A 19,349-nucleotide genomic window follows, 5' to 3' on the forward strand; every position below is an offset into this window, starting at 1 on the left:
GCCTATTCCACAGCCACAGCAGCGTGGATTCCGAGCCATGTCTGTGACCTACACCACAGCCCATGGCAATGCCGGATCCCCAACCCTCTGAGCAAGGCCATTGAACTTGCAACCTCATGGATCCTAGTTGGATTTCGTTAACCACTGAGACACAATGGGAACTCCTCTTTATATTTTTAAAAAGACTGGAGTTCCCTTCGTGGCGCAGTGGTTAACGAATCCGACTAGGAACCGTGAGGCTGCGGGTTCAGTCCCTGCCCTTGCTCAGTGGGTTAACGATCCGGCGTTGCCATGAGCTGTGACGTAGGTCGCAGATGCGGCTCGGATCCCGAGTTGCTGTGGCTCTGGCGTAGGCCAGTGGTTACAGCTCTGATTGGACCCCTAACCTGGGAACCTCCATATGCCACGCGAGCGGCCCAAGAAATAGCAAAAAGACAAAAAAAAAAAAAAAAAAAAAAAAAATTTAAAAAGACTTTTATTGTCTCTATTTGTAGGGAGTTTTATAAATTATAGATTCTCTTTCGCTTCTAGTGATCAGCCTGTGCAGATTATCTCTTCTTGATTCAATTTTTGTGGGCTGTATGTTTCTAGAAAGCAGTCTATTTTTTTTAGGTTGTCAAATTTGTTGGCATATAATTGTTCATAAGTATTCTTTTTTTTTTTTTTTTTTTTTTTGGTACTTCTGCTCTCTGTTTTCTCCCTTGTCATTTATTTGGGTTCTCTTTTTTTCTTCTTGATGAGCCTGGCCAGAGATTTGTCAATTTTGTTTACCTTTTCAGAGAACCAGCTCTTGGTTTTATTGATTTTTTTCTATTGTTTTTTAAAATCTCTATTTTACTATTTTTTTGGCCACACCTGCAACATGTGGAAGATTTTGGGCCTAGAATCAAACGTGTGCCACAGCTGCAACTCAAGCCACTGCAGTGACAATGCTGGATCCTTAACCAACTGCACCACAAGAGAACTCCTAAATCTCTATTTTATTCATTTCCTCTCTGACCTTTATTATTTCCTTCCTTCTGCAGATTTTGGGTTGTTTGCTCTTTTTCTTCTTCTTCTTTTTTTTTTTTTTTTGATGGTAGGTTAGGTTGTTTCAGATTTTCTTTTGAGGGAGGCCTGTATGGCTACAAACTTCCCTAAGAAGTGGTTTTTCTGCATCCCAGAGATTTTGTACAGTTGTTTTCATTTTTGTTTTTCTCGTATTTTTTTGGAGTCCTAATTACGCATTGGTTGGCATGCTTTATGTTATCTCATACATCTCACATACTGCCTTTTGTTTTTTCTCACGTGGCTTTGTATATGCTCTCCTGATTGGGTGATTCACATTATTCTACCTTCTAAGTCACTTAGTCATCTCTCTGCATTATTTATTCTGCTATTCATTGCCTTTAGCTTAGCTTTTATCTTGGCAAATGAATTTTCTAATTTTTGCTTGGCTCCTCCTCAGTTTCTAGTTCCTTATTATAGTAACCTGCATTTCTGCTGATGCCCTTCTTAATTCCCTCAATATTTTCATCACCTTTTTGAAGTCGCTATCTATTCAACTGCCGAGGTCTGTTTCATTGTTTGCTCCCTCAGGGGAGTTCTGTTGTTTTAACTGGGAATGGTTCCTCTGCTTCTTCATTTTGCTTGTGTTTCTCTTTCTATGTGAGATTGGGGGAAACAACTGTCTTGTGTAGTCTTGAAGGGCTATTGATATGTGGGATCACCCCTGGGTCGCTTGTGTGCGTTCACTGCTTTTATGATGTGCGGGTTGCTTTTGGTTTGAAGGCTTGCTCTTTCCTCAGCACACACAGGCTGCCATCCCCTTGATGGGGCGGGGGGCACGATGCAGGTGCACAGCCTGTGCACACACCCAGGGAGTTGGGTGGTGGGTGGTGCCCAGTCACAGGGCGCTCAGGATGAGCTACAGTGGCAGTGGGTTGTGCCCACTCCCAAGGAGAGGGAAGGGGTGTTGCCCAGCTCCAGGACCCTCTTCAGTGGTGGGCTGTGCACAGCTCTGAAGTCTGAGATGGCTGTTAGGGCTTGTGCCTTCTCCCATAGCCCCTGCAAGTTTTGCTTTGCTGCCTCCCAGCCTGCATGTACAGAAAAAGATCCTATGAGAGTCTCCCCCGCCCCCTCCCCCTGTACTCCCCAACAATGGTGCCTTGCTTCTCTGGTGGTCCCAGGCCGCCTCCTGCACTCCCTTGGTTGTGGTACACCACACCCTACCCCCCCAGGCACCTGCACCCAGCTAACCCTCGCCCTCTCCTCAGGTCCGATTTCTGAAGCCCGAGCCTCAGCACCCAGACCCTGCCTGTGCCAGCAGACAAGCATCTCAGGCTGGGGTGCGCCTGGTGGCAGCACTGACCATATGTGCAGCCCTCTCTCTGCTTTGCCCTCCTCAAACCAGCTGCTGCACTTTGCTCCCAGGCTTCGAAGCTCCCCTTTTGCCCCAGCTTATCTTCCTGCCAGTCCCAGGGTCTCCCAGTGTACAGAAACCTTGCCCCTTTCACAGCTCCCCTCCGGGGTTCTGGTCCTGTCTTGAATCCTTTTTCTCTTTTTGAAAAAGGACCCCTTTTGTCCTACCCAGTTATGTGGAGATTTTCCTGCCCTTGTGGAAGCCTGAGGTTTTCTGCCAGCGTTCAGTAGATGTTCTCTGAGAATCGCTCTACACGTAAGGGTGTTTTTTTCTTTTTTTTTTTTTTAAAAAAAGATGTATCTGTGAGAGAAGTGAGCTCCCCATCCTACTCCTCTGCCATTTTGATCTGATCCCACCGCCCTGCCTCTTTATTCTTCATCCCATAGATTCCCTGAGCCCCTCGCCTACAGGGAGGCAGGTTTGAGACTGTTCTCCAGTCTCCTCACTCTCTGCCTCAAACCTTGCAGTCTCAGCATTTGGTTTGCTGCGTGTTAGGCAAGATGAACCCAGCTTGGTGACAGTTTCTGTCTGGATCGCTGGCTTAGTGCTAACCTGAGAATGCAGCTGTCACATGCAACATGTGAGCCAAGAGACCCTTGCTTGTGTGAGGCCATTTGAGTTGAATCTTTTGTTAGAAGCAAACAGCGGTATCTAGACACACAAGTGCACTGCATCTGGGACCCTAGGAGCCTCCTTCTGAAAGCATATCAGCAGCCACTGGTGCTGGCACTTCCTATATTGCTTCACCTTGCTGGATCCTCAACTGAGAGCCCAGCAATGAGGGCTGAATGCCTTACTTTTAGTTTAAACCCTCCCTTGCTGGTCAGACTCTAGGTGTGCCTGTACACCTCAAACCTCTGACATCCTACTTTCTGTTGGTACCCAGAGAACACACAAGCAGTTCTTCACAGTTCAGAAACATCTGCTGCCCCCACAACCCACAAAGGCCTGCTCACCTGCAGCCCCAGCACCAATGTACTAGTAGCCCACATGCCTGGTCCCTCAGTCAGCCTCTGCCATTGGACCCCTGCTCTTAGCCCTCTCTTGCCTTTCTTACCCCTGATGAGACTGAGACTTTTTTTCAAAGTGGAACAGGTAATGGAAGAGAAAACAACTTTGCATTGCTTTATTTATATCCTGGGAAAATCTAAATACCAATAGTTACAGTATAATAATATAATAAACAGCTTTTTCCAAATAGGAAAAAATAGATTTTCTTCCCCAAAATATCAATATAGCATATTGTACTTGATCAAGAGCAAAGTTCTGAAGACTTACAGCTGTGCCAAACCTTAGCCTGAGATGTGAGGAGGATCTCTGGGCGGAGGTGAAGGCACTCAGAAAGCTTAGGGTGGCAGCTAAGTACCAATTGAGGGACCTGTCTCAATGGCTTAATAATCCATATAGCTACACCAGGACTTAGGTGAAAATCCGCCTTAAGTATGCATACTTTTTGCAGTTCCTGCTGCGGCCTCAGGGGTTAAGGATCTGGCTTTGTCTCTGCAGCAGCATGGGTTTGATCCCTGGCCCGGCACAGTGGGTTAAGGACCTGGCATTGCCACAGCTACTGCTGGGATTCAATCCCTGGCCCAGGAACTTCCATACACTGTGGGCACAGCCAAAAAAAATTTTTAAATGTGTACTTTTAAAAAAGCTACGTAGCACTTACTTGGGTGGCAATGTTAAACCCTTTAAGTACTTCTGATTTTAAACTGTAATCAACATTTATAAGAACCTATGTAATGGAGTTGAGCCATTTCCTAAAATTATCCTTTTGAATGACACACTACTACAATGAATGACAAAACTGCAATGCATGCTGGGCTCTGGCTCAAAGGGCTAATGTTATTAAATATTATATGAAAGTAGAGTCTTAAAATTGGAGAAAAAAAACCAGGGGGCTTAATAAGTCAACCCTACAGCTAAGGTTTAACTTTTCTTTTCTAGGCCATACCAACAGCACACAAAAGTTCCTGGACCAGGGCTTGAAGCTGCACCAGAGTAGTGACCAGAGCCACCGGCAGTGACCACACCAGATCATTAACCTGTGAGCCACCAGGGACTCCTGCTTTAATTTCTCATTGGAAAGGTAAGGAAGCCTTTTTGGGAAAAAAAAAAAGCCTCCCTACAGATGGAGGGTTCTTCCCTCTCCGTTCGTACTGATGCAGGTCAGCAAAGCAGCTTTGGGAGAGATGCTTTATGACAGTAAAACAAGGTCTTACGGAAGGAAAACACTTCCTGTGACATTCCCAGGGATCCAGTGTTCTTGCAAATGTGACTAAACTTTCTACTGCAGAGAATACAAAAGTACCAGACACAAGTACTAGTATGACAGAAATTTTAGGGTTTTCCTATTTCAGAGTGGTTAAGGATGATTATCAAAAATGTAGATTTACTCCAAAGTCCAAATATTAGATCTAAGCCATAGATCTTCTAAAAGGATGTTTTCAAACGGGATGAGAGTTAAGGAGGTGCAGCTGGGGCGACACCCCATGGTGCCAGGCCTGGGTGACGATGGCCCTCACGGGCTGGTGCTGACCTGTTGGTTCGTGGCAAGGCAGCCTGTATCCTACAGATCCCAGCAGTAGGAACAACTCCTACTACTTGTTTTTCTACCTAACCATATCAATGTCTGTATTGTTCCAGTTACACAAAAATAATGCTAAAACATTTTTCCGTCACGGAGACTGCTAACTGTCCGCATCTCTTTATCACAGGTCAGGCTGAGGAGTCTTCCTCACAGCCACCAGCTTAAACCTTTCGATCTCAATCCACACCCTGACGACCGAGGCTAACAAACACGCTTGTCGAGATTTAATAGAACGGCACACACGACTAGGAAGTAAGTAAGTACAAAGCCATGTCTAAGGAACCAAAAGTAAAAGGGAATGGGACACTGACACAGATGGGTCTCAGGTACAACTCTGTACGAACTGAAATGTATGGACCCCTCTCTGGCAGGAAACCTTTAGGGAGGCACAACTTGGTACACTGTCAACTTGAGGAATGTGCCTTTAAGATGTAAATCTGGTGTCACTCAGAATGACTTCTGAGGCCCATATTCCTGTCGCATCAAATTTGTTAGGGGACCAAAAACAGCAAGTTCTTGCAGCGATCTCGTTAACTATACTCACAGACCCTTATGACATTGCTTAATGTATTTTTCTCAGCTTTTCTAGAATCCCAAGTTATCTACTGTTTAAATCATGAGTGGGTGTGTAGCTTTTCAATGCACAAACTGTTAGTCTGATTGCATCGGGCATACCATATTTTTATTTCCGTTTGCTGAATGAGAAGAAAAACAAAACAAGTGGAAACCCAATTTCCTTCTGCAGGTCTGGTCCTTCTCTACAGCAGTGGCTAAAGACAGTCAAGTCAGCAAGGGCCCAGGTGGAGTAACAGTTCATCTTGAATCTTTGTAAGTATATATTTATTTCCTTTGGTGCCTTGCACAGTAAGGCACTATTTAATGATATAACAGAATAGAAATGGCCACAGCCAATAGCTCTAGTGACAACTTACTAGACAAGTTACAGTTTAATGATGGTGGTGGTGAGTCTTTCATTTTATTTTTTACAATAAGGGTGTAGTCTTTATACTCCACACACAAAACAAGAAGTGCTTTTATGAAAGAGTCCCTGCCCCGCCACCCCCCTTCTCAGAACATCCTGAATGTAGTAGCAATTCAATAGAACAGAGAAATCAAGACATTTCTGATTTCAGATTTTCCATAAAAAAGCGATGTAATGCAACAGCTGTTCAACTTCCAACTCTAAAATAGGCACCATTAGACAAACAAAACTCCCAGTATTTTAAATTTCTCCAGCACACAATGCAATAGAAATATTTTGAACTGTAATCAGCTAATCATTAATAATGGGAATAGAACCTCAGAAACAAAAGTTATATTGCTTCCCTGCACCTCCTTCTCTTATAATTAGAGGGTAGAGGTATCAGGGGATACAGAGTCAGAGAAAGAAAGATTAAAAAAAATTCCCAAAGTCGCTGTTGTTTGGACTAGAAAGGAAGACAGCACTTTACAAATGTTCAAAAAATACCAAGGCGCAAGTAACACAATTCATTCACTATCACTCCTACTAGAAAGAATAAAGACACCGGTGTCTTATTATATAAAACTGTACTTTCAGAAGTATATTATAGGTTCACCAGAAAGTATGGATGTAGTTTTAGGCTTCATCAAAGAAAAGTTCAGATCAAGTTGGCTACTGTACACCTAGCCTAGCTGGACTGGTGTCTGGAACTGCTCACTGTGTCACCCTGGAACAGCTGTAAACTAAACGATAGTACGCAACTCCAGAGGAAGCTTAAGGATTGAGGACATGTACACAGCTAATTATATCTCCCCTGCTTCGCGCTCTTCAGAGCTCCTCCTGTCTTCTGATCTGCCATTAGCGCTCTCATAGGACCGCTTCTTATCTTTTCGATCTCTGTCACGAGGTGATCTGTCTCTTGAATTCCTGTCTCTGTCACGTGACGCTAAGTCTTGGTCTCTGAATCTTTCTTTTGAGGATCTGAAAAATATTAATTCGAGGAGCAAAATGTGTTGGGAAACCCAAAATCCACATGAAAGAATCGGATACATATTAAGGTACTGATTAGCTGAAGATAGTGAATACATCCAAGAAAGACAGAGAAGTCAGTTTTCTGACAGAAAAGAACACGAGCATATTTGAGGAGAGTGCTGGAGCAAGGAGGGGGGAAAACAAATAGTGAAGGGTCAAACACCGTAAGCCAAAATGATGATTTGTAGGACAGTCTCGTGATCTCAGAGGCAATCCAAAAAAGCTTCTCCAGTTTATAGTAGATGTATGTAATTAATAGAAAAGTAATACATAAATACATTAAAGATGTTATCCAATTTTAAAAAATATATATATCAGAATGTAGAGTCCAAAGTGGATGGAAATCAACGACTTAGGACTGGGCTTAGGAACTTTGTCTTTGCTATCTGGCCAGAGGCATAAATATTTTAGGTGCTTACAAGTCTGTTATATTCTTTTCTTTTTATCAACCCCTTAACAATGTAAAAACCATGACCCATAGCTAACTGGCTATAGAAAAGTGGCTTGTGAGGCTAGATTTGACCTGCAGGCCAAACAAACCTGTTCGCCAACACCTGACTTAGATAAGAGAACTACTCAATGATATGGCCTTAAGCAACCATTTATTGTTTTAAAACTCTGCTCTACCCCTCCTGAGTTAGCTCATTCAACCAACAGGAAAAAAAAAAAAATCAGAAAAGACAGAGAAAGAAGATCACACCATAATAAACCTTGATTAACCATTAACTATTTCTTAATACTGCCTCACCAATAAGGTAGGTAAATGCCAAGTTTTTACCAGAGAGAGATTCACTAAAGAAAAACCAAAGGACATTAGGGGATCAGAATTAATGTGGAATCTTCTATACCTTCAACATATAGAATGAAACCGTAATACATATTACATTTATTTGGTTCTGTACAGGTGACATGATATTTTAACATAATTACCTCACTCAACTCATGTTCAAAATTAGGATCTCATCAGCCCTGATTCAGTAACACTTTCAACTTCTAAGGCAAGGGACAATAAAACTACTATGCTACTTAGTTTTAGAAATATAGTATAAAAGAATTAAACCAGAAAGGTTAAAAGAGTGAATGTCAACTTTGAGCACTCTACTTAATTAAGGTTGAAATTTAAGAAGCTAAACTTAAAAATGATCTGTCAAATCACACACGACACAACCCATCCAGTTTTCACAAAAATGGAATATGAGAGATGACTGAAATGATGCCTAAGAATAAGGAAGCGTGTTGCTGTTAAGTTCCAGAGAAGTAACAAAAAAACTCTGAGTATCAATTAATGTTGTGCCAGAGACTACACTGTCCTGCAGAGAAACAGTTTTCACTTACTATTTTACTCACACTACCAATAATCTTCATAAACCAGGCACTTTTCTACAAAGTAGATGAGGAAAGACACAGGAGGGGTAGTAGATCATCTTGCCAAGGCCACTTTCATCCAAAATTTTCTGACTCTGAAGTCTGTACTGTATGTGTCTGAGTGGCACAGACAGCAGAAAAAACAAATGGTCCTAATTTACCAGAGGTAACTACTGCCAGGAAAGGCCGCACACAGTCTGCTTACAGGGTAGACCAGTACTTCATAGTTGGAGCAGAACGGCAACGTAAACTTGAACTCAGACCATGTAGCAGTAACTTGATGTTTTCTTTTACATAGTAACATGTATGTTTTAACAGCAAATGTCTGCTAAAATTCTGCCCCCCCCAAAAAAAGTTGCTGTGAAAACAAATAATTTGACCATCAAGATGACAGCGCTCTTGAAAAATAGTTTTATAAAATAATCCTCTTGATGAGCATGCTGAAAACATTACATTAGGGGTATCAGGTAGTAGGGGGGAAATTTCCTACGCAACTTCGTAAATGCAGGAAGAAGCGCTAGGAACTAGGGTAACACATCCCAGAGGAGACTTCACCCTCACCCCTTCCGTCCCCACCACCTCTAACAACACTGTCGTCTTAGACACCACAAATAACAGGTGGCAAAGCTGCCAAGAGAAATTGTCTAGACCTTCTTATCAACCAGCAAGATGAGTCTCAAAATTTACAGTGCAGGTAAGATTCATGGAGCATATTTACAAATCTGTTTTTATGGACATTGTACTGTATGCCTGCAGTTTTAAGGATGGGAGATAAGTGGCCTAAAAATCTCACTATGAGGAACTCTGTCCCTTATAAATTCCCTGCTCATTCTTTGCCTATACTATCTACAGTATCTTCTTCCTACTGGGTTTCACCTATTCAGATTATACTCACTTTATTTAGGTTTTATGTACTCCCTGAAGCCAATTTTTATTAGTCTATTTCCTTCATCTAAACTCCGATATTATTTACTGATACACAGTTTAGCACTTTGTTAGATCAGAGAAAATGTTAGTCCTGTATCCTAACTAACTTGAATAAAGCTGCTCAACTACTAATTAATTTTTTTCTACTAGGCCTAGTACAACAGAAAGTATATAGTTATTACTGATTTAAAGTCACCTTTAGAACTACTTGGTTTGCTAAGAGAGTAGAATTTAAATGTTCTCACCAAAAAAATATAGCATCTGTGAGGTGATGAATGTGTTAACTAGATGGGAGGAATCCTGTCACAATGTATATGGAGATCCTATCACCACAATGTATACTTTAAGTATCTTAAAATTATGCCCCAAGGTGGGGGGGGGGGAGAAGCTGCTTGAAACAAGGCAAGGATATAAGAATATTAATAGGAATTCCTGCTGTGGTGCAACAGGATTGGCGGTGTCTTGGGAGCACTGGGATGCAGACTGGATCCCTAGCCCAGCAGAGTGGGTTAAGGATCCACCATTGCCGCAGGTGCAACTTGGGTCGAAGCTGCAGGTGGGATCTGATCCCTGGCCCAGGAACTCCATATGCCATAGGGTGGCCAAAAAAAACACAAATGCATAAAAGCGCCTATTACATCCAACTCAGTTTGTAGGCAGTTTTGGGGAATGGCTAGTTGAGGGTCCAAGAAAACCCCCTGAAAGTTGTTAAATCTATCATGGACTTTTCATGTAATCTTTAGAAAATTTAGGATTAGTAGGTACTAGGCACTCAAAAAATGCTCTTTATGTTCCATAGAAATGACCTGGCTTAAGGGCCATGATGGGACCTGAGGAGTTTTGGGAACCTCATCATGTAGACTGAGTGCTAAGGCTCCACCACATTCTAATCTTTTGTCCTCATTCGACATTCAGGTCCTAAACATACCTGTCCCTGGGTCTGCCCTCCTTGCATCTTTTGTTGTTCATGCTAATGAAGGCTGACTTCCTTAAATGTGACACTGCATACCTATAGTGCAGATTCAACAATGTACTAGGACATGTCTGCTCTGAAAAAAACACCAGCTCAAAGAAGTTTAGAAAACAAAAAGTCAAACAACTCTTTTAATAAAAGGATTTCTCAGAGCCCCAAATTGCCAATACATACTGAAAAAGAGCTCTCACAGTATTGGTACCTAAATTTATTTGCCCATAAGGTACTTTCCCCCCCAAAAGACACACTAAGCAGAGAAACACATATTCTCTGCACATACTGGTTCCAATTCCTTACTCTGGCTCATAGGGATATTCCTTCTGAACTACCCATATAATATAATCAGGGGAAAAAAATGTTAAACACTCACACACAAATGTGTACAGACCACCAGATGCAAGTTCAAACCACTAGCATTCCAATCCTACACCATAAAGGCAGTTCCATATCCTCCTATGGACCTCAGTACCTCCTCCTGGATCGCTCTCTGCTCCTGTCTCTAGAACTGTGCCCACTTCTCTGGTGGCTGCGGCTGCGACTACGACTGCTGGAGCGGGATCTGTGACGATGGCGTTTCTCCCGGGATTTGGATCGAGTTCTCCTTTTCCGTTCCCGTGACATGGAACGAGATCGATGTCTGCGATGCTCTCTGGACCGGGATCTAAAACAAATATTTCATTGAGTTTGAGCACTGTTGGCACTATGTTTCCCATTTACGAAAGCCTCCTCTTGAAAAGGAAGCTATCCCCTCTGTAGGTTTTGTGAAGGCCAATGCTATTTCAAATCAGTTGAATCTCCACTAAAATAAATCACTGGTAGATTAAATACAAATGAGAATTTCAAAAAAACATTAGACCTCTGAGAACTGGTATTTATTTAAGTAATTTCTTTTGAGGGCTAAACCCACAGCATATGGAGGTTCCCGGGCTAGGGGTCAAATCTGAGCTACAGCTGCCAGCCTACACCACAGCCACAGCAACGCCAGATCTGAGCAGCGTCTGCAACCTACACCACAGCTCACGGCAACATCAGATTCCCGACCCACTGAGTGAGGCCAGGCATCGAATCCGCATCCTCAGATACTAGTCAGATTCATTTCCGTTGCACCACAATGGGAACTCCAGAACTAGTTAATCAGTATGGTATAAATTCACATCAGGAATATTTTTTAAAATGAAGGAAATGATATATACTAATACTACATTCCAGAGAGTGTATTATCTAGATGCTTTATGGACTTAATTTCATTTAAACTTCTAAGATTTTCAATACTGTGGTACACCTTAGAAGAACATGGACAGAAGGGAAGATCCATGGAAAACAACATTGTTTAGGCTAAGTTACTAACTCTGAATTACAAAGCTTATATGACCATCAAAGTAAGTTTAAAAGCCCACAATACGCCTAGTCACAGTGTAATCAAAACACAGTTAACAGTTCTCTATTCAAGCAGTAACTTGGAAGAAAAAAATTAACATGTGTAATTCATTTTAGAGAACTTAAACTTTAAAAAGTATTTACGACAAGTATATAAAGGAGTACAGAAAATGAGAAACAGCTCTGTAGCCTCCAGTAGGTCACAAAACGAACTTGTGCGTTGTGTGTGACAAGGGCAAGGAGGGCATATGTAGGGAATGTAAAATATCTGTGGGAGAGCAACGTGGAATAAAAAAGATGAGCTTTGTTAAAAGCTGTTTTAAGTGTGATAGAAATGTTCTAATAAATGGATTATGTCTGTTACACAATTTTAAATTTAAGTTCAAAAGCATATTATTCAGGTGATATAATTTGCAAACTGTTTATTTTCAAATGATTAAGTGAAGTTTAAAAGCATTCAGCGTGTATCAACACTGTATTTAAAGAAAGGCACATATTGTAAACTGAGTATCAACTACAGTTGAGGGAACTCCTGTTGTGGCTCAGCGGGAAGAAACCCGACTAGTATCCATGAGGACACAGGTTTGATCCCTGGCCTCGCTTAGTGAGTTAAGGATCTGGCATTGCCATGAGCTGCAATGTACGTCACAGACATGGCTCGAATCTGGCGTTGCTTTGGTATAGGCTGGCAGCTACAGCTCCAATTCAACCCCTAGACCGGCAACTTCCATATGCCATCAGTACAGCCCTAAAAAAAAACAAAAAACAACTACAGTTGAATAAATTATTTCTACAATTAAGTTTTTCTGAAGAGGGGAAAAAATGAAATTCATTCAATACAAATTTTATCAAATGATATTTTTAATCACTCATGTCGAGATACTATAACTAATCTATTTCTCCCAATGCATAATTTTATTCCTAAACAATTATTCATTAACTTAAAAAAACATTTCCTGGGTGCCTAGTGAGTACAATCTATAGTCCTGAGTATCACAGAGATTAAGCAGCAAAGAAAGCAAAGCCCTTAACTTCATAAAGCTCATCCTCCAGAAAAAGGCCTACAGTAAATGTTATGTAGATGGTAAAGATGCGTCAGGAAGTAAAGAAATGATATACTGAGAAGTGTAAAAATGGAGAGCAAAATAAGGTGGTCATCTTTTATATAGACCAGGCAGGAAAGGTTTTTCTTTTTCTTTTTTTTTTTTGGTCTGTTTCGCCTTTTCTAGGGCCGCTCCCGAGGCATATGGGGGTTCCCAGGCTAAGGGTCCAATTGCAGCTGCAGCCGCCGGCCTACACCACAGCCACAGCAATGCGGGATCCGAGCCGTGTCTGCAACCTACACCAAAGCTCACAGCAATGCCGGATCCTTAACCCACTGAGCGAGGCCAGGGATCGAACCCTCAACCTCACGGTTCCCAGTCAGATCCGTTAACCACCGAACCATGATGGGAACTCATTTTTCTTTTTATATAAAATAGCAGTTAATCAGAGTTCCCATCGTGGCTCAATGGTTAACGAATCCAACTAGGAACCATGAGGTTGCAGGTTCGATCCCTGAGCTCGCTCAGTGGGTTAAGGATCCGGAGTTGCTGTGAGCTGTGGTGTAGGTCGCAGACGTGGCTCAGATCTGGCATTGCTGTGGCTGTGGCTGTGACAGAGGCCAGTGGCCACAGCTCTGATTAGACCCCTAGCCTAGGGACCTCCATATTTCGTGGAAACAGCCCTAGAAAAGACAAAAAAAATTTTTAAATAAATTAATAAAGCATTTAATCAAAGACAAAATGAAGTAAGAAAACTGGCTAGCGCAGAGATTATTTCAGGTAGGGGAACACAAGTGCTAAGGCCCTGAGGTGGGAGAAGTTCAGCATGTCAAAGAAGCAGAATGACCAAGTCCCTTGTCCTTCAAGCCAGGGAAAGGGGAAGCTATTCATAAATATGCTGAGACAAGAAAAAAAGAACTTTTAACTACCTCCAGGCAGATTGATCATGCTACTTAAAGGCCACAGTGAGGATTTCAACTTCTCTGATAGGTGAAATGGAATACCTTTAAAAAGTTTAAGAGAGGGTTGATATGATTTATTTCACCTTTTAAAGAACTCAATTCTGATGTGCGAAAAACAGACTGAGGCACAAAGAAGGGAAGTGAATAACAGAAATTAAAAGATCAATTAACAGGATATTGTAACAGTGAGGTAAGGAGTGGCCTGGACTAGAGTGGTAGACATGGAATTTCTCGCCTGAATATCTACACAAGTTCTCTGCAGAAACAGTTTAAATCTTTAACTAAGGGACCAAAAACAAACAAACAAAAAAAATTTAAAAATCAACCAGCGGACAGGAATAGCCTCATCATTTAATGTTTCTACTTCTTATCCTGGACTGAAAAATTGATAGTATAAATTACGTGACACAATTGGTCCTCGTCTCAGTTTTTTAGTGTTTTCAGCAGAAAAATAACAAAATTTTAAGAAGTACTAAGGGACACCTAATAGAAGAAACGTTAAGGTTCTTTTTTTGTTTGTTTTTTTTTTTTTAGGGCTGCACCCACGGCATGTGAAGGTTCCCAGGGTAAGGGTCTAATCAGAGCTGTAGCCACTGGCCTACAGCACAGCCATAGCAACACGGGATCCAAGCTGCGTCTGGGACCTACACCACAGCTCATGGCAAGGCTGGATCCTTAACCCACTAAGATCGAACCCGAAACCTCGTGGTTCCTAGTCAGATTCGTTAACCACTGAGCCACAATAGGAACTCCCATAAGGTTTTCTTTCATGACAAAAAAAGTTCTATGTTACAGGGAGAAAGTTCTTGGGAAACAATTACTCTTCAGAATCAAGAATACTCAGAAGGTTTCAAAAAGATATGAACTGAACAAGAGGAATGGTAGAATTTGAAAAAAGTGAGAGGGGGCATTCTACGTGGGAATGGATTCGTGAGAAAGGCGCAAGGACAGGGATGAGAATAGCCAAGAACTGAAAATCATGTACTCCATGTTTCCCCACCTTAGACAGAAAAATATTACCAGAAACTAGTAAAAAAGTTTTAAAAAAAGAAAAAACTCCATCTTGTCCTCTTCCACTTTTAAGGCTGTAAAGTGCCCCCCCCTTCTGTCTTTTTAGGGCCGCACCCAGGGCATATGGAGGCTAGGGGTCAAATCAGAGCTATAGCTGCAGGCCTATGCCACTGTCACAGCAACACCAGATCCAAACTGCATCTGTGACATATACCATAGCTCACAATAATGCTGGATCCTTAACCCACCGAGCGAGGACAGTGATTGAACTTTCATCTTTATGGATACTAGTCAGATTTGTTTCCTCTGAGTGACAACAGGGAATTCCTGTAAAGTGCCTCTTTAAAGCTTTTTTGTGATCTCTGTACAAACGGAGGAGCAATAAGCTCAAAGTCAAGATCAGGTGCAGGAGTTCCCACTATGGCACAGTAGGTTAAGAAGACTGCAGTGGCTTGGGTCGTTGCTGAGGCACAGGTTCAATCCCAGGCCTAGCTTGACGGGTTGAAGGATCTGGCACTGCTGCAGCTGCAATGGATTCCATCCCTGACCTGGGTTAGTAGTGTCCTTTAGTAACGCGCACCATGAACGCCTCGTTCAAAATGGAACAGTTTAAACTGCATTTTGGACATGCACAACCCCTGAGAATGTGTTTCCTACATGTTTGACCCAAAGTGATTTTCAAAAAACAAATCCCACCGCACATTTACTCTGGGCTTCCAAAAAAGACTTTAAGACGTATTCTGAAATGACTAGCCTTCTCTAACTCAAGGGCACTGCATATGATTTTACTGATAGAACTAAACTGTACTTCATGAGTATCTTGTGACCAATTTCTTCTTAAACGGCCCTACTCAATGTGAACCGCAGAAGAATTAGTAATGCTAATCTATTAATTCATTCATTTTAACAAGATATTTAATCTATAAAAACTACCTTTGAAAAACAGTTTTACCATTTATATGGTACCTACCTTTTGGGATTCTTGCTATGGGATCGAGACCTAAAAAAGAAGAATGTCTTTTTTTAGAAAACTATAAATAAGGGAGAAAAAGTATAATGTGCTGTTAAAATTACATTCTTCCTCATTTCTTATTTATGTATTAATTTTAATAATATAAGGCCATTTATGTGTGTATCTATATATAAATGTGATATATATCTCTCACAGTTTTTTTTTTTTACAAAAGGCACCAAACTCAACAGATTTCCCCACTTTGGCATACCGCCTTAACCCACTTTGGTTTTTTTTTTTTGTCTTTTGTCTTTTTTAGGGCCTCACCTGCAGCATAGAGGTTCCCAGGCTAGGGGTCTAATTGGAGCTGTTGCTGCCGGCCACGGCCATAGCCGTGTGTGCGGCAACACCAGATCCTTAATCCACCGAGCGGGGCCAGGACCCGCAACCTCATGGTTCCTAGTTGGATTCATTTCTGCTGCGCCACGATGGGAACTCCCCCTTAACCCACTTTGGATACCAGGTTCTTGAGACTAAACACAATCTAACACAACTCTACTAATTTTCCAGAAACCAATTCCCAACCCGGAAAAAATTCTCTTTTATATGTCTGTCATTTCTTCTTTGCCTCTGGTAAAAGAAAAAAAATTTCTAATCTGAAATGCATATAATTTAGAATTATCACCTCATACTATAATCCCTAGAACACTCAATTCAATCTTACAGTGTTTCTTAACATGACACATAATACTCATACAAAGCACTCTTCACATTTCCTGGTACACAATTAAAGCTTGATAAAGAGTAATAGCTAATATTATGGTTACTAGGAAGTCACAGGGGTTTTTTTTTTTGGTGGAGAATATATATAGCATGGTTGAAGCATGGCTTTGGATTCAGCCTGATGGAAGTTCTGTGTTTCTCTCACTCACTGTCTGTGTGGCCTGGGTTAAATTTCTTCCCTCAACTTAGTTTGTCAGCTGCAAAATGAGGGATAATAAAAGAAACTTCACAGGGGGACTATTCAACGAACTGACATAGGTAAATTCTTCTTAGCACAGTGGCTGGCACATAAGCAGCCAGTAAGTGACAGTAATTTTTATCATTGTCCTTTTCAATACCATAGTTGGAATCCCATTTTGTACTTCCTTGCATTTCCTCATCTTCCATATTTAGGTACATTATCTCGAGTTCATAGATAAAAAGAATTTTAACATTTCTCAAGTAGTTTAACATTGTATAATCAGCATTAAAAGAAACTTGCCTCTTGGCATTAAAGGAATAAGATTTGATATACTTTGTCACCTAAAGATGTGAAAAATGCAGCTTCACAAAAGAATTTTCTCACTTGACTGTCACCTCAGTTGAATGTATTAGCAGCACTATATTGTTGAATTTAACCTGAGATTTCTAACACCATTCAAATTATCTTAAATATTAGAATACTGGACAACAGTCCATAGAATCTTAGTATACACAAAAGAGAACAGAAATAAAGCTCTGAGGTAAAATTTACCGGTAGATGAAGAACATACATAACCATGGAAGAGTGACAGCACTTCCTCCAAACAGGAACATGTCCATATGTGGCTTTGCTTCATTTTGTCATTACAATGCAGAAAGAGTTACTATTACAAGCCATGTAACATGAACGAAGTTAGTTCAAACATCTTGAAAGAGATTGAGTAAATAACATGCTCAATGCTTGGAGGAAGTTGGTATACCAGTCACGTATTATCAAGGGTTTTAATTAACTTAGGCGTATCTGCTGAACAAAAGGTAATTTCAGAGATACGTAGTTCGACTAAGAGAAAGAGTAAGTTAGACTCTAGGAAAATCTATTGTGGCACACCCCTACATCTGGAGATGGTTTGAAGTTATAAACATGATGCCATACAATCTGCTGCCCATAGGTGAAAGTGACCCAATACATGAAAACATTCTAAATATGAAGAATCATATGATTTTATCAACTAATAAATACCACTATAAAAAGAATGTGCACATTTAGCTATTATTAAATTAATAAATATTTTAGTAGTTTACAGCTCCTAAATTGAAGAAATAGAGTCAAACTACAAGGTAAAATGAAAAAAAACCACCCAAACCTTTTATCAACAAGTATACAATGTATCATAAAATAGTTCTATGCCAGCCTGGTACAAAGCTAGCTTATTATGAAAACCAGAGGGTTAGAAAAGGGCTTTGTTATTTATAAACTTTACTAAAAATGTAAAAAAACACATAAAAGCACTCTTTCTTCTCTCCTCCATATATTTTGAAGGCAGTCACCTTGACTTGTATGGTCATAAACACTTGACACTGATTCCATGGTAATATTTTTAAGAGTAATCAAAAATTCTCATGTCAATCACTTCTTTTTTTTTTTGGTCCTTTTGTCTTTTCTAGGGCCGCTCCCGAGGCATATGGAGATTCCCAGGCGAGGGGTCTAATCAGAGCTGTAGCCACCGGCCTATGCCACAGCCACAGCAATGAGGGATCCGAGCTGCGTCTGCAACCTACACCACAGGTCATGGCAAAGCCGGATCCTTAACCCACTGAGCAAGGCCAGGGATCGAACCTGCAACCTCATGGTTCCTAGTCGGATTCGTTAACCAGTGCACCACAACGGGCACTCCAGTCACTTCTTTTTTGAGAACCAGGGATGTTCAACTTGACTACTCAATTAATTACTCCATACCTCCTCAGCTTCTCCCTTTCTTCTCTCTCCCTTTCTTCTCTTCTTTTCAGGCGTTCCTGGTTTCTTTTCTCTTGCTTCTCAGCTACAACTCTCTTAAAAGACAGTAACAGTTCAAATAAGATTAAATGAGGAGCATTATTTACTGGACCCATTCTGAATAAACATTAGCCTAAATTTTACTATATCTAACACCAAAAACGTTTTAACAACAATTCAAAGTTTGGCCAGGTATAATCAACAAGCTTACCAGTCTGGTTTCTAAAACCTTTCCCCTTTCATGTAAAATTTCATGTTCTTCCATGACATACTAATGATGATAATCATTTTTATACAATTTTCCTCCTCTTAATGTCTTCTAATTTCTAAATTCTTTAAAAATCAATTAAAGAAAAATCAATCTTTATAAATCACTACAGATATCCAAGGTCTATGATTTCCAATATGGAAATGTCTTCTTGTCAACTTAAAGTTACAATCCTGGTGCTGCTGCTTTTATTTATTTTTAAAACTATTTATCTTTTTGGTCACATCCATGCCACAACACTGGATCCTTAACCTACTGAGCCATCAGGGAACCCTGTATGCTGCTGCTTTTAAAAATACCAGTGGAATACTAAATCGGTTCTGTTGCCAGCTCTATTTTTGTAAAGTTCCCAAATGGGTACCATTTTTGAGTTTCTGAGCCCAATAATCATTTGCTATAGTGAAACTCATTTTGTAACTTCAAAAAACTTACCAGAAATCACCTTAGCTATGCAGAGATTTCCTTGTTAACTACAAATATGGAGACATCCCTAGATGATTCTGATTCTACACTGTTTTAAATGTCAAATTATGGATCTCAGGTTAATTTTAGTGATAACTGCACAAAAAGTCACCACCCAGTGTTTAACAACGTTAAGCCAGTCCTCAATTCATGACAAAAATGCTACAGTGCCACAATTTTTTTCCTGGTCACACCTACAGCCATGTAGAAGCTTCCAGGCCAGGGATCAAACCCGTGCCACAGCCGCAACCAGAGCTACAGCAGTGGCAAGAATGGATCCTTAACCTA

General features: G+C 40.9%; 1 protein-coding gene across 24 annotated transcripts in view; it reads right to left on the bottom strand.

The window, feature by feature from the left end:
- The window catches only part of LOC102162486 (putative RNA-binding protein Luc7-like 2), a 65,151-nt gene continuing 48,475 nt past the window's right edge, over positions 2,674-19,349 (bottom strand). For 17 of the 24 annotated variants that reach the window (XM_013990780.2, XM_013990781.2, XM_021078850.1 and 14 more), the window contains 4 exons: positions 18,296-18,387; positions 15,613-15,642; positions 10,719-10,910; positions 2,674-6,933 (listed from right to left, as the gene is read on the bottom strand). In XM_013990780.2, coding sequence (XP_013846234.1) covers positions 6,756-6,933; positions 10,719-10,910; positions 15,613-15,642; positions 18,296-18,387 — 492 coding nt within the window. In that variant the 3' untranslated portion in view covers positions 2,674-6,755. Of the gene's footprint in view, positions 10,911-15,612; positions 15,643-18,295; positions 18,388-19,349 lie in introns of all 24 variants that reach the window. The other 7 variants (XM_021078858.1, XM_021078857.1, XM_021078856.1 and 4 more) reach the window with 3 other exon arrangements.

Source organism: Sus scrofa, chromosome 18, assembly GCF_000003025.6.
Source record: "Sus scrofa isolate TJ Tabasco breed Duroc chromosome 18, Sscrofa11.1, whole genome shotgun sequence".
Classification (NCBI taxonomy): domain Eukaryota; kingdom Metazoa; phylum Chordata; class Mammalia; order Artiodactyla; family Suidae; genus Sus; species Sus scrofa.